The sequence below is a fragment of the Siphateles boraxobius genome, unplaced genomic scaffold (genome assembly GCF_051911475.1).
Source record: "Siphateles boraxobius isolate OS27281-9 unplaced genomic scaffold, OSU_SipBor_1 46, whole genome shotgun sequence".
In the NCBI taxonomy this organism is placed as follows: domain Eukaryota; kingdom Metazoa; phylum Chordata; class Actinopteri; order Cypriniformes; family Leuciscidae; genus Siphateles; species Siphateles boraxobius.
In genome coordinates, this window is record NW_027509097.1 from 9731308 (window position 1) to 9752989 (window position 21682).

At 39.0% G+C, this 21682-nt stretch overlaps 3 protein-coding genes and 1 long non-coding RNA gene across 5 annotated transcripts; 2 read left to right on the plus strand and 2 right to left on the minus strand.

The window, feature by feature from the left end:
- Positions 1 to 156: 156 nt before the first annotated feature.
- On the plus strand, positions 157 to 1950 carry LOC143709904 (uncharacterized). Its single transcript, XR_013194419.1, has 4 exons — positions 157 to 184; positions 311 to 393; positions 1353 to 1484; positions 1684 to 1950. It is a non-coding gene; the product is annotated as an uncharacterized LOC143709904 (long non-coding RNA).
- A 14-nt stretch (positions 1951 to 1964) lies between these two features.
- On the minus strand, positions 1965 to 4206 carry gjz1 (gap junction protein zeta 1). Its single transcript, XM_077200690.1, has one exon. The coding sequence runs from the start codon at positions 4162 to 4164 to the stop codon at positions 3460 to 3462; it is 705 nt and encodes a 234-aa protein (XP_077056805.1). The 5' UTR covers positions 4165 to 4206; the 3' UTR covers positions 1965 to 3459.
- Positions 4207 to 4961: 755 nt separating this feature from the next.
- znf668 (zinc finger protein 668) lies at positions 4962 to 8705 on the minus strand. Its single transcript, XM_077200693.1, has 2 exons — positions 8401 to 8705; positions 4962 to 7488 (listed from the first exon to the last, which is right to left on the minus strand). Exon 2 carries the CDS (start codon positions 7476 to 7478, stop codon positions 5532 to 5534), a length of 1947 nt encoding a protein of 648 aa, XP_077056808.1. The 5' UTR covers positions 7479 to 7488; positions 8401 to 8705; the 3' UTR covers positions 4962 to 5531.
- A 400-nt stretch (positions 8706 to 9105) lies between these two features.
- Positions 9106 to 17700, plus strand: znf646 (zinc finger protein 646). Of its 2 annotated transcripts, none has more exons than XM_077200691.1 (4): positions 9106 to 9257; positions 11102 to 13925; positions 14053 to 15135; positions 15234 to 17700. In XM_077200691.1, the coding sequence occupies exons 2-4, from the start codon at positions 11314 to 11316 to the stop codon at positions 16132 to 16134; spliced, it is 4596 nt and encodes a 1531-aa protein (XP_077056806.1). In that variant the 5' UTR covers positions 9106 to 9257; positions 11102 to 11313; the 3' UTR covers positions 16135 to 17700. The 2 variants fall into 2 exon arrangements, with proteins under 2 accessions (XP_077056806.1, XP_077056807.1); XM_077200692.1 differs by having other exon boundaries at positions 9123 to 9252.
- The last annotated feature ends 3982 nt before the right edge of the window (positions 17701 to 21682 follow it).

The window sequence follows — 21682 nt, forward strand, 5'->3', positions numbered from 1 at the left end:
ACTGCATTTATGTGTTTATTTAAACAGAGGATCTAAATGGTCATATGACATGTTATACCCCATAGCAAGTTATTGTTAGGGCAGGGAGGAGGACACCTGTTATCAGGTGTCACATATATATATATATATACCTGCTGTATTCATCTCCTTGATTAATTCTTGGGCAACACTACAGACTAAGAAGGTAAGAAAGATATTTGAACAGATATTATAGTCATTTAAGTATTAATGCATAAATAAATATATTGATTTTACATTTATTTATTTATGTTTTCGTATTTAATGACTCGTTATCATTCATTTATGTCAGTTTAATAAAGAAAGAAAGAAAGAAAGAAAGAAAGATGGGATCCCACACATTGGTTCTGATCATGATTTTGGGTGCCCTCTGTGGTGAGTGAATTTTGACTGTTTCAGATTATTGTTCTCCAGATTTCTCAATTACAATAAACTGGTTGTACTTTTTATAATATTAGGTAATAATTAATATCAAAATATTTATGTGAATATACATTTACATAATTATATTTTAAATGTATGTAATTTAGATAGAACATAAATATATATATATGATTTCCATAAAGTGGCTCAACACTAAGCTCTTAATCGTCTTAATCAAAAATGATTGGTAGGGAAATAAGCTATAGATTTAAGCAAACGCATTGCTTAAAAAGCCATTGCGGTCTCAAAACATCAAAGACAGAATGAAGTTTCCAGCAAAATATGGGAATTGAGTATGGAGTGATGAATCACAGTGAAACACGAGTGGCATGGTGATGCTCCAGAACATCTGTCTTCGGAAATCTGGTTATTGTTATTGTGTGGGGAGCCTTTTAAGCTGCTGGTATTGGTGAGCTACTTCACTGTAAAAAGTCATTTAATGCTTTGGAGTTCAGAAGAATATTGCATGATGGCTTGCTTCCCATAAATAAAAAAGTTGTTTTATAAGGAGGAATGAGGATCAGATGTTATTTTAAGACAATGCTCCTGCCCACACTGCAAAGACAACCGGGAGCTTTAGAACAAGTCCATCAGGCTAATTTTTTGTCCTGTTCAGAGTCCAGATTTGGAACTGGGATACATTTTTCAACAACTGTACTGTTTAAAACCATTAACAGTGAGTGGATCAACACTGACTCGTCTTCTAGTAAAAAGCTGTCTGCAAGTTAGATAAGGCTATTTGAAGTTACTTTATCTACAATATTTGTACAATTCTTGCTCATTTCCTGACCAGTGAAATGTGATTAAAATGGTTAAGACCATTAAAAGGCCACTAAATATTTAAGCTTTTCTGAAAAATTTTCCCATCACAATGATAACAAAGATACATTTCAAAATTGTGATCCTATTAGTTGCACAGGCACTGAGGTGCAACTACTGCAACAAGATCGACAAAATAAATCCCGACTGTGACGAGATAGAGGTGAAAGAATGCAGCAGTGGTCTCGATTCCTGCATTAAGATCAAAATGCACGCTCCAGCCTGTGAGTTGACCATATTCATTTCCTCAGCTGCTAAAAAAGTGCCATACTTAAGTACTGCAGATTACAGTTCATGTTTAAAGTTACAGGTGGCTCTTAATGATAAACTGATGAAGTCTAATGACCGTATTATTTTCAACCAGAGTATTACTTTTCAACCCAAGCCTTTTGTGAAAGCTGTTGTGTGTATTTCTTTTTGTAGATGGTGAGGTGCGCAGATGTGCCAAAGCTAAGGAGTGTGTTGAACATGTGCCTCCTCAGGTGGAGAGAAGCTGCTGCACAACAGACCTCTGCAACTGATCTGCTCTATCAGCATATATATTGTACAATTTGGTCTGTGATTATCTTATGCTACTTAAAATGCTCAAAACATACAGCTAACATAGTTATTAATGGACTTTAATTATATAATATATATACATATATATGTCATTAGATATAAGAAATAAATTCTGACCAGTGAAAAAAAGATGACTCTTTGTGTTTTATGAAACATTTAATCTTGTTGTGTATTGTCAGAGGTTTGAAAAGACTAAGTGGAACAAAACAGCTCATTCAGCATTCACACAAAATGATATGGACACACAAAAAATGACTTCTCACCCAGCGCAAACAACACAAAACTGCAGACACAGAAACACCATGCAAAGCCAAAAAGCAAATTTCTTAACACATTTTTTTATCCCAGCACTGCAAAAAAATATTTTTCTTACTCAGTTTTTTCTTCACAGTTTTTCAGTAAAACATCTAAACATTCTTAGGTCAAAATGCCTTTACTAAGCAAAATACTATAATGTATTTTTTTTTTTACTTAATGCTTAAAACAAGAACAATTATCAGTCAATAGGATCAGAAAAATTAAATGAATTCAAAGGGAAAACAAGATTATTTCCTGACCCCACTGGGAAATATTTTTGCTTTTTTACAAGTAAAAATTCATAATTTGTACATTTTTTCAGAAAACAATACTTCTTATAAAGTCATTTTGCTTCTCCAAACGTGATCTTGATTTAAGAATGTTCAGATATTTGTACTGGAAAACAACTCAAAAATACTGAATAAGAAAATATTTTTTTTAGTGTGGTTTATTCCAAAGTTATTGCAAAATTACAAATTCTATCACATTAAATAAAAATACGGTCACACTTATTTTAGGTGTCTAACAGTTGCCTTAACTTAAAAAGAGTAGGAAACCCATTGCCTTAAACTTCATGCGCATTTGAAAAAAATTGAGTTGAATATGGAATTGTGATTCACATAACCTAATTTTTTCTATTACTCATGAAGTTTATTACGTAATCATTTTAAGGCAATGGTTTTTATCCCTTTTTTTAAGTTAAATCAACTGATCACTTTACAATGTATGTGCTTACATAAAAAATAAGTACAATTTACTCTGTTCATTTTGTATTGAGCTGCTATTGAGGTGGGATACGGGCAAGGTTAGGTGGTTTAAGGGTGGGTTAAAGGGTAAGAGAAGTGTCAACAGTGTAATTATAGATGTAACTACAGAAATTAATTACAGCTGTAATTACATGCAGGTATTTTTAAAATATGTACAATGTAAAATCATGTATGTACACCAGGGGTGTCAAATTCAGTTCCTGGAGGGCCGCTGTCCTGCAGAGTTTATCTCCAACCAGCTCCAAAAACACCTGCCTGGAAGTTTCTAGTAATCCTGAAGACCTTGATTAGCTGGATCAGGTGTGTTTAATTAGGGTTGAAGCTAAACTCTGCAGGGTTGTGGCCCTCCAGGAACTGAGTTTAATAAGTGGATTGTATCAAATGATTAATTTAAATGTTACATAGTAGCTCAAGACGCCTAATATTAAGTGGGACTAAAAATACAATCATATTAATTACAGTATCGGGCACAGTAAGCCATAATGAAGCATTTCAGAAAAAAAATGGAAGGGCATAATTTATAAACAGACGCATCAATGCGACTAAATATGCTTGTGTTCACCAAGAACCTTTTTTAACCATTACAGAGATAGTGACCTATTGAGTAGAGACAAAAAACAATGCTTGTAATAATAACCAGAACAGATATAAACAGCAGTCCATGGACAGACATTTTCTTTTCTGCTGCTCCTCGGACCACACACTGCTGTACTGAACATCCCTGAAAACTTAGTGCATCACAAACATATGACTGCTGATTCAATTTAGGCATAACCCAGAAGAGTAAGACATAAATGAAGAAAACCTCCACTGCAACCCGCACCATCACAGTCAACAGGTAAACCACCACACTGCTTTTGCTCTTGTGGAGGTCTATCACCATCCTACCACCAACAGTCATGGCGGGATCACCTCCGACACCTCCCTGCTCGCTTTGAGATGCCATTTCTCCCTCTTTCTTCTTCTGGAATGAATATCGAAGATGTGAAGAAAAAAGCTCCATGAGAAGGACCGAGAGCACAAGAAGGATGAAGAGGAAATGCCATGCCATCACTATAGAACTGTCAAAATGTATATTAAAGCAAGCTTTAATGCAGAACGGTAAGGAGCTGTTACAGTGGAAATCATCATTTAGGCTTTTCCATGGTAACTGAGCCAGAAAGATGGTCACCAGGCGGATGCAGAGCAAGCCAAACCACATTGTCCGACCCTTATAGGAGGTGGTGGAGTCCACTGCAGTGCGGAGGATTGGGATGAGCCCGGTAACTATCGCTGCCATTGCTCTCTAGGGTGGATGATTCCTCTTAATGCAAATAAGAATGTATCTGCGCACAAAATAGGAAATCTTTCAATTAGTCATATTACAAATACTCTATTTGGTACATTGTGAGATACAACATTAACATGATTTCAAAACGGCAGAGTTGATTTTTTTTTTAAAGAACATAAACCAAACGTACCTTTTTTTTTTAGAGGGAATGTAGATTTTGTCCAATGCTGAAGTTGTTGTCATTTTGAGCTTTGCTGAATATATAGCCTTCTAAACTGTATGTGTCATCAAAAACTGTTTCTCACACATTTATCCACAGTTAACTTGTTTCTTCACTTAGGGTTAGGGCCTAGGATCTGAAATGCAAGTTTTTGTCTAGAACTATAATTTTAACACACTTTAAATGTTATATTTTGAATACAAGGGCATTCACCACTTGTTACATTTTTGACATGCATACCATTTTGTTTATAATACTAATTTAATTACTGTTTCCCCCAAAATGTATATAAGTCATCTAAACTATTGAAATTGTTGGCTGCTATCTTTCATTGTCCATGCCTACTCATTCATTTAATTAATCATAAAAAGTAATTACAATAAATAAATTAGAAAATTAAAATAATGATATAAAATAATAAAATCAAAACTTTAGTCAAATGTGTCCAAACTTGTGACTGGGTATTGTAAATGAAACCATTTTTAAATATCATAAATATCAAAATAAACCAATCTGTCAAAAATCCATGAAGTATAATTTAGCTTATGAGATTGGGGGTAGAGATAAAGAAAAACAAGAGGCAAGCCGCGATATTGTTGTTTTACTGTATACCAGAGCATTATAGCATGTCCAAGAAGAAATAATAATACATCATTTACCACCACATACACTGGCTTATTCAAACAATACAAGCTGTTCAAACTTAAGATCAATAAAATAATAGGCTTTATAAACTTTAATGGTCAGTTTATGGAGAAAAATTTATTGATTTAAAGTCATTGGTCTTGTGATTAAAATTACCATTCAAATATTACACTGATTTCAAGTGTATAAACATCAGATCAGATTAAATATGCGATTATGATACTGAAGAGCAACATGAACTGATACTTTGATTCAGACATACCTTAAAAAATAAAAAATAAATCCTTTCAGCAATCTTGGCACAAATCTAAAGATAAATACATTTTCCTACAATATCAAGGCAAATTAAAGGCATTATTTTTTGACTATTAATACATTTAATCTTATTTAAAAATGAAATTGTATTGGTGTTTAGGCTTTTTGCAAGATTCTCTTTGTTGTGTTATTATAGAACAGCAGTACCAACACATTGTTCAGGTGTCCAAAGCAGCCGACACAGTCAGCAATAAGTTTAGAGCCCCTCTTCCTTGTCTATATATACATGGTCTGGCATTGTCTGAAAGGCAGACACCGGCACAGTCACTGGAACAGTCAGGGAAATAGCGGTGGGCTCAGATTCCGACGGTGACGCAGCACTTGGTGGGGATGGCAGGGGTTGGCTCTGCGCTATGTCTGTCTGAGGCAGGGAAGATGACGAGTCTGTGTCACGATGGGTACGTAAGTGTTTGCGTAGGTAGGCGGCAAAAAGAAAAGCCTTTCCGCAAACAGCGCAACAATGTGGCCGACTGGTTGAGTGGATGCGCTGGTGTTTGCGTAGCCCGGCTTTGTTCAGAAAACCCTTACCGCACTGGTCACAAACGTGGGGTCGTGGCTTGGGGTGCAGTTTCTCATGTGCCTGCATATCAGCCAGCTGAGCAAACTCTGCCTGGCAGGTCACACAAACATAAGGGCCGTTAGGTAAAGCCGAAACTGTAGAATCAGACGGTGGAGAGATAGTGTGAAGGCTGGTATGGGCCTGTACTTCCTCCCAAGTCCCGAATATCATATCGCAGTGTGAGCAGGAGAACTGAGGAAGGGTGGTGGGAAACATTTGAGCCGATTCAGGAGTGGCCTGGACCTGTAACGGCCTCTCGGATAAGTGTGTCCTCTCATGCTTGCGCAAACTTGATGACACAACAAATGACTTGAAGCACAGCTGGCATTTGTAAGGACGCTCCCCTGAATGTACCCTTCTGTGTTTGTTCAGACTGGAGCGCTCCGTAAACGACTTGCCACACTCAGTGCAAGAGAAAGGCCGCAGCCCGGAGTGCACTAGCATGTGGCGACGAAGGTCCCAAGAAGCGACGAAAGCTTTATCACAACGTTGGCATTTGTAGGGGCGCTGACCGGAGTGCACACGCTGATGCACCGCAAGGTCTGCTGGCTGCCGAAACTTCTTAGTGCACTTATCACAAGGGTACGGCTTGAATCCTTGATGCGCCCGTTGGTGTCGGCGGAAACTAGAGGGATCTGAGAACATCTTGCCGCACTGTGGACACAAGAAGGGTTTTTCGCCAGAGTGGGTACGAAGGTGGGACTGGTACGAAGACAGCTGAGTAAAACCTTTGCCGCACTGCTCACACTGATACGGCTTGCTCTTGGAGTGAATTCGCAAGTGGCATGCCAAAGAGGACGACCGGGAGAAGGCTTTGCCGCAGTCAGAGCACAGGTAAGGCTTCTCGCCCGTGTGCGAGCGCTGATGGTTCTTCAAGTCCTTCAGCTCTGTGTACGATTTACCACACTCGCCGCAAATATATGGCCGGTGGCCTTGGTGATTACGCCGATGCTTGCGGTACACTGAAGGGTCGGCAAAACTCTTCCCACACTCGGAACAAAAGTAAGGCTTCTCCCCGGTGTGTGACCGTTGATGCACTTTGAGTTTCGATAATGTGGGATAACTCTTAGAGCAATGGGGGCAGGAGTGGGGCCTCTCGCCGCTGTGTTGCGTCATGTGGATACGCAGGCAAATGGCCTGCATAAATGCTTTGCCACAGTCAAAACAAACAAATGGTTTCTCCCCTGTGTGTGAACGGCTGTGGTTGCGCAACTCTGAGTGAGTCTTATAAGCCTTATGGCACTGTGGGCACTGGAACGGACGCTGAACAGAGTGGGAGCGCTGATGCTTGGAAAGCTGTGCTCGGCTGGAGAACGTCTTAGTGCACTTACCACAGGTGTACTGCTGCTGTTTGTCTTTACCATGTACTGACAGCTTGTGGTTCTGTAAAGCTGAAGGGCTGGTAAAGACCTCCTGACAGGTCGAGCATTTAAAAGTGTGCAGAGTTTTTGGCAGTCTTCCTTTGCCTCTTCTTCTTGTAGGCTGTTCTGATATGTTGTCTTGTTCTTTGTTGGGCTCGGATTCAGAAGGAGGTGGTGTATACTGCTCTGCAGTTGGTGGGCTACCTGGTTGGGGTGAAGCCATCCTGACAATGCTGGGGAGAACAACAAAATACACAAATTAGTGCCTTGAATTTATATTTTAATTGAGAGTTTAGAGTTCAAATTTGCATTTGACAGATGATTTTATTTATTGTAACGTATATTCTTTGTGGTTACATTTTTCCCATCTTTTTTATTATTTCCTTTTAATGAACAATAATTCTATAAACAATAACAAACAATATGCAAAAATAAATAAATTAAAATTAACAATAATATGCTACTCTTTTTACTTTTAAACTTGACCATTGCGCTTGACAATTGACCTAAAATAGTGATTTGTAGTTGAAGTTAAATAATGTATTACATAATTTTACTATGGTAATCAGTTCTTTCCAAATACCATGGCCACTACACATACTGCAAATTTTGTTTTAAAAATACATTATCCCCTGTGATTTTTCTTAAATGTTTTATGACAATGATGGCGAATGACAAGTTAACATATTTATTGTAAAACTATATGTAGCCTTTTGGCAGAAGTTACCAAGGTAAATAAAGGATGGGGAAGACAGCACAAAATGGCCGGCATTAGGACCTCAGGGACAAATAGGAAAGACGCTCGTTCTCAAAGGAAGTTGCCATCTGGGCTGCTAATGTACAAAACTGAATTAAATTTCTATATTAACCAAAAGTAAACATAACAACCCTTACCAAATTAAAGCAGAGTAAATGCAATTCAGCGGCAATTCAAAGAGCTTATAATCATGCCTTTAACGCATACAACTACTATTTCAGCATGCACTATAACACAAAATGGCTGGCTTTAGGACCGCTGAAGATGCGAAGCAATTCGCAGTCGGATGCTTTCTGTCACTTCATCATAATCGCTGCATTTTTAAGAATACGTGTCCGTTTATATATCGTCAGTATTTCTAAAAAAAAATGTGGCTTACGTTACGTACCTTTTGTGCTAGCAGGAGAGGCGGTTGTATTTTTGACAATGAATTGCAAATCGTTCAATCTCAGGAGAAGATCGGCGGCTTTAGGACCACGACGAAATTATCCTGCGAACGCGGAGATGTTGGCATTCATGACTTCCTCACTCTCCACCTGGGGAATGTCTACAACATTAACTGATTTTTTATTTTATTTTATTAAAACGCATTCATAAATCTCTGGCTCTGCTCTTTTGGTATTCTTGCTGAAGAGTTTCTTCTGACTACAGTGCATGGTAAGTGGGATAGAATGGGGTGGAGAGAAAAAACCTGTGGGAGGGGAAATTATGCATGCTCCCTTCAATATGGATGCTCATTTGTTTTGTGCATAAAGTTACATAACAAAATGTGAATGGGATAAAAAATGGTGTGGTTATAATGTGTAACTGCTTTTTCAAAAAAAATGCAATAACTTTATTGTAAGAGTTGCCAAATACAGCCGAACCGAACATTTTTACAATGCAAGCTGTCATTAACATTAATGGCAGCATTAAATAATGAACAAAAGACTCATGTTAATGGTTGAACAAATTTTAGAAGTGGCGGAGGGGGTAGAAATAATATGATATAATAAGCAACGTTTTACTGTTTAAAAACGTATGTTAAAAGAAAACAGGTCTTGATAGGAAAACGTACGGAACTTTTCACTGATGCACATTTCCTGTTCCCTAGCAACAAAAGCAGGAAGTGAGTCGAGAGTGGGATGGGGAAAAGACAATTGTTAGAAAAGGGGGGACGAACACGCCCGTCCTGAAACTAAAATAAAGTGGACGGAGTGCCAACATTACACGCACCAACACCACATAGGGAGACCTCAAGGTTCAGTATGTATAAGTTATTCCTAACGTTATTTTTTTACTGTATCGTTGGCTAGATTTAGCCGCAGTTTCTAGCCGCCAATTGCTAACAAGCTCGCAGTGGTATGGGATGCTACTGCCTCTCCCAAAAATATATTTTATAACGCTTATCTCAGCGTTTTGTCTCCTATATTAAATCAGACAACTACTAGAGGACTATTACAACGATTGATTAATTCACTGTCGAGATTGTGCTTGCGTGGCTAGCTGTTAAGCTAATGCACTGGAGAAGTGTTTAGTGTGTCAATAGAGCTCCATTGTGTGAGACTGCCTGTCATCTAACTAACTGCTGGAGCCCGTCAGTCAGTTGATCCTTCATGCTGTCGGATCCCGACAGATATACCGCGTTTTTTTTGTGGAACGATGTTATATTCTAAAATTAGACTTAATATTAAATTAAAAACTAGAACTCGGACCAACTAACGTTAACGGATGGATGGTAAATGGGATTTATGGATATAGAAACCCCTCCATGTACTTTGATTTTATATAACACCTCAAGTTGGTTTAATTGTTGCTTGTATAAAAAAAATCAGATGTTTTTGCCTGTTTTATGCTTAATGGACACTTCTTTGAGAGCCCTTTGAAATGCATTTTATTTTGTCCCAAATTCTGTTGTTTAATTGTTTTCCATTTAAAACTTTAACAAATTAATAATTAATTAAAAGTTTTAACAGTAATAGGGGCCTATGAAATCTGTCTTATGTTCAAAAATTCAATTTTAGATTATTTTTTTCTGGACTCTGTGTTTTCATTATGTAATACAAATGTATTATCAACAACTGTGGAAATCAAATTCTGTCCCAATTTCTTTTGAGTATGTGTAGATGAAGTGGCACATATCATTCACACTTTATATTTAAACTGCTGTCTCTTTGTGGTTTAATCACAAACACAAGGGCTCAAGCCAAGGACTCTTCTACTCTTGTCCTGGAGGGTCATTGTCCTGCAGAGTTTAGCTCTAACCCTAATTAAGCACTTCAAGCTAATCAAGGCCTTTAGGATTACTAGAAAGTGACAGGAAGGTGAGTTTGTTAGGGTCTGGACCTAAACTCTGTATGACTGTGTTTATGAGCCCTGTACTAGTCGTAGTTACTACATGGTTTGACTTAAATTCTACAGGCCTACTTCTGTTTTATTAATTCAGTTGATAATTATTTCAATTTGCCAAGGTGCTTGACATTACACCGTAAAATACAGTAGTCAACATTTGAAGTGGATCAAAACCTTTCATCAAAGTTATACATGAATTTTGAACGACGCGTTCTTGTCTTAGGACAACTTTGATTCATTTCAAATGTTGACTACTGTTTAATGACTGGATTTCGCAATTTCATCTTTTTTTTTGCGTCACGTAAATCATAGGGTCCTATTTACTCACTCTCATGGCATTCCAAACCTGTAGGAAAGATTTTCTCCTAACAGCATAAAATAAAAAAGGTGTCAGGCAGAATGATGGCTTTAGTCAACATTTAGGCTAATTTAATTGCATTTTTAGTCCATACAATTAAATTGAATTTCAACTGAGACTGTTTTTGAAACATGAGTGTAATATCATTTTTTATGTTTGCATGAATTTCCCCTATAAATCAGTGCAGTGTTTTATTGTAACGCAATGTTAAAATACTTTATTTTGTTTAATTAGCCTACTTAATTTATATAATGACTCATTGGTTGTCAACTCAGAGCTTTGTCAAATTAGAGAAAGCAATCCTAATGTTTGCTTTTTATCATTATTTATTTTTGTTGTTGTTGTTTCACTGCCTTGTGTGAACTTAATAGTAAATAATGTTTGGGTTTTCCTGTTACAGATTTCATCCACTGCCTGCACTTGCACCATCCTCCCAATGAAATTTTTTCAATGGAATGGAACAGAATGTATTCTCAGCTAATTTTTTGAATGTTGCCTTCACGTTCAGGCCTCACCGAACAAGCCATTTTGATAAGAGTTAGGACAGGTGTGTCCCTCACATTCATTCAAGCTGGCTCTTATTGACATTTTTTATCATTATACTATAACATTATGGCTATGCAAGAGCCAGGCATGCCCAGTCGTTTGGAGCATATAGACACTTTTCATCAGTCAGAAGAGGAACGCAAGTTCAAATGTGAGGAATGTGGACGAGGCTACAGGCATGCTGGCAGCTTGGCTAACCACAGAAAAACACACAAGGTTGGGTCTTTTCAGTGTCATATATGCTCCAGGAAGCTCTCCAATGCATTGGCTCTCAAAAGCCACCTGCGCATCCACACATCTAGAAAGAAATATTCTTGCACAGAATGCGGAAAGGCTTTTCGTCTGGCAACTCAGCTGGTCACCCATCAAAAGGTCCATCGCAATAAAGAGTCTCATGTCATGACGAATGATGTTGCAAAAAGTCATATTGAAAGTGGTTATAAAGATGATGAGTTGCTGCATCTAGATGATGTGGATTTTGATATTATGCCAGATTTGCAGCCAGACATGAAGCTGAATATTGCTCCAATTAGCAGCCTTTGTAATGATGCAGAGTCTGAACACATTTCAAACTCAACCCCAGAAAGTGACACAGCAGCTGAAGATGATGCTGGAGACAGGCCGTTTAAATGTGACTCATGTGACAAGACATACAGACATCATGGCAGCCTCATAAATCATAAGAAAACTCACCTAATGGGAATATTTGAGTGTCCAATCTGTTTTAAACAGTTCAACAATCTTGCTGCCCTCAATAGTCACCAGCGAATCCATAGTAAAACCCGAGGTCGTCTCAGTGCACAGAACTCTAAAACTGCCCTCACAGATTGCAAGCAAGAACTTGCCCCGCAAGTTATGCCACAGAATGGTGATGCTAATATACATTTTTGTCACCTTTGTCAGGTTACTTTTGCTAATGATGATGAGTTTCAAAATCATATTCTGTTGCACAACTCCTCTTCGGTGTCATTTGAGCTCCCTACCAATTTGTCAGAGGAGCAAAATTTCTCGTACAATGATAGTGTTACTCATTCCCCAGAGTCTAATCTTTATCCCCCCACTAGTGACACTCCACCATTGCCTCAGTTACTCAATAAAGTTGTTGATTATGACCAATCAGATGGGCCAATGGAAAATGATATGTATCTACCTAACTCTTTGGATGACAATTCATTCACCGTACATGCTCAGGGACAGCCTATGGCCCTACCATCAGAGGACCTCAACCCTGATCATTCAAAACAATGTCCTGATAACATCAAAGTAGAAGAAGATGATGGTTCTGGTCGCCGCTTCAGGTGCAACATTTGTGGCAAAAGTTACAGGCATGCAGGCAGTCTTATAAATCACAAACGATCCCATCAAACCGGGATCTTTCAGTGTTCCATCTGCCGCAAGAGCTACCCACATTTGGCGGCTCTGCGAAGCCACCTTCGGATTCATAAGGGAAGACCCACATCTTTGCCTGCTAGTTCTGAGGGTGATTGGCTTTCCTCAGAACCCTTAACACATGAGAACCAACAGGGCTGCTTTTCATCACATGAGGAAGATGTAAGTGGAATATTCGGACTTCCTCATGACCTAGTAGACTCTGTGCAGCATAAATCAGACGAGGAGTATGTGGACGAGACAAATGCTACTGAATTTCATGAGCAGTTTGACAATTCCTTCCCAGATGAGCACCTACCTCAGGACGAACACCTCATGGAGAGGCACATGTGTGCAGACTGTGGCAAGACATTTACTGATATTGCTGGAATCAAGTCACACACATGCCCCCTCCTGATTCAGCAGTATCAGACCATGACGAACGACTCATCCAGTCACATGGACTTTCAAAACACAAAGCATCAACATTTCTTTGGAGAGTCGGGTGAGGATATTGGTTTTGAGGAACACAATGGCAGTTTTAGACAGCAGACCTTTCATGACAACATTCATGGACAAATAAGTGACAGTGAAGATCAAGCTGAGTGTGAAGAGGATGAAGAAGAGGATGATGGAGAGATGTATCAGTGCTCAGTTTGTGGGAATCACTATAGTAGCATGCGTGCACTACGAAGCCATCTCCGAGGTCACACTCAAACCCATGCTGCACCTTCAGCATCTGGCCCGTCATCTGTGTCTTCTCTAGAGGTCAAGAGAGATGAACAGAGTGAAAATCAGCAGAGTGAATGCAGTCTGATTATCTGCAGCACTTGTGGAGAGAGCTTTACAAAGAAACAGGACCTACAAGCCCACCAGCTCTTGCATAGAAATATAGAAGGTAATACGCCAGATCAATTTGTAACAGACCACCAGAATGAGATCAAACCAAAAGTGGAAATGGAAGGTATTATTTGTGGGAAATGTGGCATAAGCTGCAGCGATCTTTATCACCTCAATAACCACAAGTGCACCGGACAACGAGATGGACAAGTGGGGGAGAAATGTGCAGAGAAGCCGCTTCTTAGAAATACACTTAGAAAAACACAAGAACTTTTACAGGAGAGTCCACATGATGGAGAACGACAGTATAAGTGTGACCAATGTGGTCGTTCATATAGACACGCTGGATCTTTGCTCAATCATAAGAAGTCTCACAAAACTGGAGTGTTTCGCTGCTTTGTTTGCCAAAAGCGTTTTTATAATTTGTTGGCCCTCAAGAATCACCAGAGGACACACTTCGATGTTAAAAAGTAAGTATATAAAATTTCAGAGTTTGATTGCTTTGCAAAAAGTTATTGTATAACATCATACTTCATCTGTATTGTTTTTATAGCCAAGTTCTTCATTATCAGATTTTTCCCCCCCTTTCTCTACCAGGCATAGTTGCACAGAATGTGGGAAAGCATTCAAAATCTATAAACAACTATTGAACCACCAGAGGGTACATCAAGAAAACAAGGCTAAGATTGAAGAGCTCAACAAACAAATTCAGACACTCATGCAGATGAGTGGAAGTGCCTCAGGGAGTGGAATGCAGGCACTTAATTTCGGCAGAAAGAGAATGAGCAGACGCCATAAGCAACGGCAGACCTCTGACAGTGACAAGTCTAGCCAAGAAAAGAAGGGCCAGATAGGAGATCCCAAGGACCCTCGGCCTTTTGTCTGTGATCAATGTGGGCGAAGCTATCGGCATGCAGGAAGCTTGGTCAACCACAAAAACTCGCACAAGACAGGTGAATATTACTGCGCTTTGTGCAACAACACTTACTCCAACCAGCTAGCAATGAAGAACCATTTACGAATACACTTTGCCGTCAAAAGATACCGTTGCCAAGAATGTGGAAAGGCCTTCAGAGGAAACAAACAGTTACTCAACCACACTTGTTCAACTACTAAAAGGAATGCAGCTGCAAGAAGAAAGGTCAGGGGCCACAAACAAAAAAAGGATTTAAAATGCAAGAATTGCCGTCTTGTATTTCCAGATAATGAACTACTTGAAGGACACACCTGTTGCAAAGAGACTGTCTCTGATTCTGTCCCCCCAGGAAATGTAGTCCGTACGGCCCTAGGAAAAGAGGAACGACCATTCAAGTGTAACATTTGCAGTCGAAGTTACCGTCACGCCGGTAGTTTGTTGAACCATAAGAACACTCACAAAACAGGCCATTTTACCTGCTCCTTCTGTGCCAAGCCCTTTTCCAATCCCATGGCTTTACGAAACCACACACGCATTCACACACAGAAGAAAAAATATGTCTGTCCTACTTGTGGTAAAGCTTTTCGTCTCTCCAGTATCCTGTACAACCATCAAAAAATCCATGCACGGGGAGCAACTCATTACAGCTGCCAAACGTGTGGTAAAAGGTTCCAGGGAAAGTCTGGGCTAAAGAGACATCGCTGTTATCGAAATGGAAATCCAAACTCTACTGTAAATCAAGATGGTGTGGACAAATGCTATACGTGAGTCAGATTTATTCTTAAATGTTATCTAAACGCATATCCTTTTCAATCCTTCATAATTTCATTGTATCTTATGCCAGTATTGTCCTTTGTTACAGATGTGATCAATGCGGACGCTCTTATAGACACGCCGGTTCCCTTCTCAACCACAAGAAGACTCATTCTGCTGACCTCCTGCACTGCACTCTCTGCCTCAAAACATTCACAGATCCTCTGGATTTAAAGAGCCACTCTCAAATGGCTCGCCACTGCTGCCCAGATTGCGGGAAAACCTTCTGTGAGTTTTCACACATGCAGAGCCACATGGAGGTGCATAGTAAGGGACTCCCCTATTACTGCAACATATGTCAACAGAACTTCCCAAACCTGGCTAGTTTTCAGCAGCACCAGGAGCTCCATGGCAGCTTACAGGGGCAGTCGCACCATGAGCAAGGTATGCAGATGCAGCAGGATTTAGACTGGGACTCTACACTGGACCAGCAGATCGGAATTCAGAGCCTTCCTAAGATCGATTCAGCTTTCAGCCGAGTACATGGATTTCCTGAGCCGCAAGACCAGCAGGAAAGTAGTGAGGAATACGGTAGGGAGGAGAAGAGTCATGTGTGTGAGCACTGTGGGCGCACTTATCGCCACGCTGGTTCACTGCTCAACCACAAGAACAGCCACAAGACCGGCTCCTTCTTCTGCTCGGTCTGTCAGAAGGAGTTCACCAATCTCATGGCACTGAAGAATCATCGGCGCATTCACACAGAACCCAAACGCTATCAGTGCCTGGAGTGTGGCAAAGCCTTCCGGGTCTCCACCCAGCTTATCTGCCACAGGCGCATCCACACCAAAGAGAAGCCCTTCTCTTGCCTCCTATGCGACAAACGTTTCTCTAGCAAGTCTAACCTCCGCCACCATCAGAAGATGCATCAGAATACCCAACAAACCTACGAGTCCTCCTTCAATATGGATGATAATGCATTAATAGGACTGGGTGTGGACCCTTTCCTCTGAGGCCTCACTTCAGTCTTGTCACCCCTAGGGAAGATTTCAAAACAATATTCTATTACAAGAGGAAGACTTTCTCCACCCAAGGCCTAATGCCAACAATCGTACAACATCAGGTTTTTTGCTGTGCTTGTCCAGATGGTGTCGCACACAGATGCTAATCTCGGCGAGGCTTGCCTCCTTTACTGTTGTGTTTTTAAATATAGTTCTTCAAAGGACACTTAAAGCTGGCATTGATAAGATACTACCTCTGGTAGGGACAGTAATACTGTAGACATTTTAGAATAAGTGACAGTGCCTGTCAGAGACCATTTTAGATTTTTTTTATTTTATTTCATTTGTTTTGTGTTCCCACGCAGTGCACACATTGTATGGTACTATGATAGATCTCAGACTGAGAGCTTGGATGAGTATTTCTGTCCAAACTCTTACCCAGTGCTGCCTTCAAGAGTCCGACCGATTAGTGGGCATAATCGGAGGGGGGACAGAGTACGGTGTTCTGTTTAAAAAAAAAAAGAAAGAAGGGTGTTATTTGGGTAAAAGGATACGTGCTATCCTTCTCATTATGTTTGTATTAAGTGCTTCCGTTTTTCCAGGTTATCGTACTGCTCATTTGTTATTATCACTTCATCTTCTCATTAAGACCACTGTACACATGATGTTCCTGCAGTTTCACAATGGATGACACTGGTAAAGCTGTTAAACAGCAACCTACCCTAAGGCCTGTCCTGTAGAAAATCTAAAAGATATTTATTTATTTAAAAAATAACCATTTATACCTTAAGCATATTTCTTGTCTTTATTACTGTTAAATGTGGTACACATTATGCATGGTATTAAATGTGTGATAAATGCTAGATTGGTTGAGTACGTAGGTATTTTAGATGATGGTTGTAAACACTTAAGAAATACCTCTTTACCTCTTTAAAAGCATTCACAGCAGTGTATTTGAAAGAACAACATAAATATTTCAGTTTTCTTAGTGCATACTTTTATACTAAATGTTTTATGAAGTTGAAGTATATTCTTCAGATATTGGAGCACAATAAAAAAACAATAAACCCAAAAAATCCATGATCGGTCGGGCTCAATTAGGGCAGGAATTCACAGACTTACCGTTTTGCAACAGTTTTTTTTTTTTTTTTAATGCTCAGGTCTTGCAACTTTACTAGACGCAATGTAAGAAAATACATTTAGCTTGATGCTTCTGGTATCAAGGCTTCTATGTCTGTCTTTAATGCCAGATTGAATTTCAATGTGCCATTTCATATCTCCTCCCGACTTGGATTAGAATTATTTGTTAGATGGTTTCCTTTTAAGCCTATAGATCAGTGCTTACTGATTATTTAAGAGTAGGAGTTGCGAACCTGTATGTATTAATGGCTTCATTAGAACTTAAACTGACAATTGAGACTCCTTGTAATCAGATGCATATATCTTAAATATAAATTATTTATTTTTGTTCACATGATCAATGTTTCTTTCTCAAGTAGGGACCTTAATAAGCAGATGTTTATTTGTAGGTGTTGATACCCTCACTTTCTTGAACTGAATAAAAACAATATAACAGTGCATCTTGGCTTCTTTTTCTGCCTTCCCTTATCTTTATTTTAACACTTGAATCCCTTGCTGTTGCAGAGCATGACTTGATTATTTTAGAATATGCAAATGAGAAATGAGTTTGCTTTGCTTTCGTATTTTCTCTTAAAGTGTGAATACAGAAATTAGATGCTTTCAAGAACACATTTAGGAAAAATAAATTGTCAACAAAATAAAATACATTAGTTATCTTTATTGCATTAAAATGCATAGTTTCCTCTGCAGTCTGTTGGGGTAATCGGGAATCGGGGAGTAAAGGCGTATACACAACCAACTTTACTCAAGACTGTATCAGCGCTGTGCATGCTTCACAGGTTTATGTTAAGCAAGATTCTGGATTAGTTTCTTGCCCCCGGTTTCACAGACAAGACTTAAGATTACTCCCAAAGTAAAATGCATGGCATTGACAAAAATGGCAGTGATTCTCAATGAGGTATGTCGTCCTCTTGGGAATTGGGGTGTAAAATGTGCTTAGTTTTCCTGGAAACAATGTAACAATGCAAAGAAAACATATTGTTTCTTTAAGCAAAATATTCATGCTCTTATCAGGTTTGGTGAGATTCACCCCTTTACTCTTGCTAAATGGGCTTGAAGTCATTCAAACAAGTAACTTTCTCCTTAGCACCCACTGTATATAAATATATACATTTCTTAATGCCCATTGCTAGCTATTCATCTAAAATTGGTGATTTTATCCTTTAGTAATGTTTTACTCAGATGAATTGATTAGACACTAGAGATTAAATGTATTGAGATACAAGTAAGTAAATATCGCTCTAAACTAATCTCTTATGCGCATAAAAGGCAGGAAAATGTAATCTGACACCTGCGGCTCTTAGAAAATCTGTTAATGTCAGCTGGCGACTCTTCTCTTTCAGGTAATCGACTGCTGTGTCTTCAGTGTCCCCACAGCTCCAGAATGTTTATCAATTCCATTGAGAGGCTGCTGTGCTGAGCCAGTCGGTGTCAACATTGTTATAAGGGCTACATCTATACAGTGCGTACTAGTATTCCAACACTATAAAAATAGATAAACTGTACAAACGATTATTACAAATACATTCAAATGGCTATGTGCCATACTAAATCTGTTTAGGGATGTAAAAAGGATAATCTTTGACTAATTCTACTATATTAAACAGGTTAAGGTTATTTGTGTTTATCATGTTCACAAATCTAGCTAATAATGGATATTCAAGTGGAAATGCATCTGCAACGCACCACAAGTGCAACACCAATGGCCTCAAAAAAAATTCTGCAAAACAGTGTAGCATTTTAAGGGTTCCAACAATGGAATAAAGAATATGCTATCATGCTGTCCATAGGATGTCACTTAGCACCTAAGGTTTGCAAACCCATTCGGCACAGTGAACGACAATGTCTCAGTGCAGCTTATGTGCATAACCATTTGCTATGCATGACATAGCCTACTAATGTAATAAATTAGACAAATCAGATGCTACTCAGAACACTCTGTGGTTGAGGTACCAGCCAGTTTTCCACCAACTGGAGCATTAATTCACTGGAGTAACAGTCCATTTTCATATGCTGTCAGCTTGAGTTCCTTGATCTGCAAACATTTAGAAAATTAATTTCCTTAATGCATTTCAAAACATACTAAAATGTGTTGCATTTTTCCACTATTACCTCTTGAAGAACCTATACTGGATAGAGGGGTCCTGTTGTCTCTTCAATCGGCTCTGAATTGTGGACAGAAAAAATTGGGTAAGTACTGAGTCCTGCTCTGAAAGAGTGTTTTTGTTGTTAAAAAGAGGATATAATGTTATCATCTCACCACGTAAGGTCCTCCTTGACCTGCATTGATGTACTAGAACTCCTATGATCAAGGCTCCGAAAACAATTACGGCTGCCAGGACAGACAAACTGGTAATTGCTGCCACCCTCCAGGAATCTAAAGGCTCTATGGGTGGGCCTTAAACACACAGAACAATGTTAGCTACTGGAAGTCTTCCAGCTCTTCAGATCATACAAAAAAGAATCTGGCCACTCTTTCTCTTTATGTTAGCTCTGACCTATTGCAAAACCATGCAGGCCTACTTAAATTGCATTCTCATGAGTGTTCAAACTTATTCGTGATGGGAAGGATGGACCATTTTACTGATTCTTTGAGTCTTGTTCAGCAAAATTAATTACTCGTTATTCAAGTTATCTCATTCATTTGAGTGGAGTTATTTTAAATAGCCAAATTACGATGAGGAGATCAGACCATATTACCAACTTGAACCAGCTTACCAACTTTGAAACACTTGAGCAGAATTTAATTAAAATGTTAGCCTATTTTAAATAGCCAAATTCCGTTTCATATGCAATCTTTGATCATATTAGGAATTAGAGAAATCATAATGCAACCAAATATAAATTATGATAAAAGTCGTTCGTTCATCTGGTACATGATATAATTCGATACATATAGCTAACAATTTAAAATTTAATACATTATACTCACATGTGTCACATGATGGAGTTTTCGGGTACTGTTTGCATTCAGAACAAGGTACACACACTGAAACATCTTTATTCCAGAATTCAGATTTCTCACAGGGGGCTGAACCTGACAAAAATGAACAAAGAAGAAGCGCACACAAAAAGGTGTCAGGTATAGTACCACATTACATTGAAACTGTCAAAAACAACTTCTCTGCACAGGATTCCAGATAACTTGGGGTGTGTTCGGGGTTTTGCACATGGTTACAATATGATGTTTTACGACTGAATAAGATCCAAGAGCTTTCTTCGATCTGCCTCTTTTTCATATGAAATGAGATGGGAAATTCCGTTGAAGTGATGTGGTGGTGCACTCGCAGGGAAACGATATTACTCATGCTCTGTGTGCGTAAGCAAGTCTAAGCTGGCGGCCAGACTATGATGTGGCCCCTGAGTGCATGCAAAGTGTCCCGCTGCGAGAACTGAGGACATGGAAAAGTGACTTTAAGAGAATTAATGGGTTGATGTGTCGTCAGTCAGAGTTGAAGTTTGTCTTGCGCACATGCTTGCAATCAGGGGAGGTACATAAGGGAAATGCGGTAAGGCAGGTACCACAGAAAGCCTTTGACGAAAAACTCAAAGCTGCGGTCTAGATGAAAAACATCTGCAAGCTAATATCACCTGTTGCAGTACTATGTGACGTGACTGAAGATTCTAATGAAAACCTTTCTTAGAGGACGTCTTCATGTCTAATCCTTGTGAAGTGTAGCCATTGATTACATGCCATCAAATGTAAATGATTGGCATGAGCAACCAAATTAAAATGAATGAAACTGCATAGCCTACTGAATGTCAAATCTTTTCTTGAGGTGTCGTGGGACATACCAGAACAACGTGCACTGCTCACACTGATTTATAAATTGACATTGACTGGAGACTTTTAAGGATGCTTGACTCAAGTGTTTCAAGTACACTATGAATATGTCATACAAGCACATTTGCGTATAGTTTTAAAAAAAAAACAGCGTGCATTCTTATCTGATGGTTGAGGTTGAGAATGTGGGCTGCTCATAAAAGATAGACTGGATATATAGAGGCATACTGAAATCATGGTCCTGCTATCAAAACTGCACACATGAGAAATAGAATAATATGTCCAAAGCCTTGAATGTTTTAGCATAGCAAGCTAAATGATCAGTAAAAATGAACTTGAATTTCAGATCACAATGTCTTTAGCTCTTAGCCTTTGTAATCCAAGGACCCCCATTATCAAAGTTAATATTTGTAGGCCCCCAGGCTAGGGTTCTTCCTCTTGTTCTTCTGCTGAAATTAGAGGTGCTTGTTCTTTTCTGTTCTTGAAGATTACATATCTGTATAAGTATAGGCTTTACTCATACACACTGCTCCAGCCAATCCCATTTTAAATAAAATATTATTTGAGGGGATGAAATAGAAAACAAAACAGACACATGTTTAAGTTTGTATACTGGTGGTGAGCTGAGCAATGTGT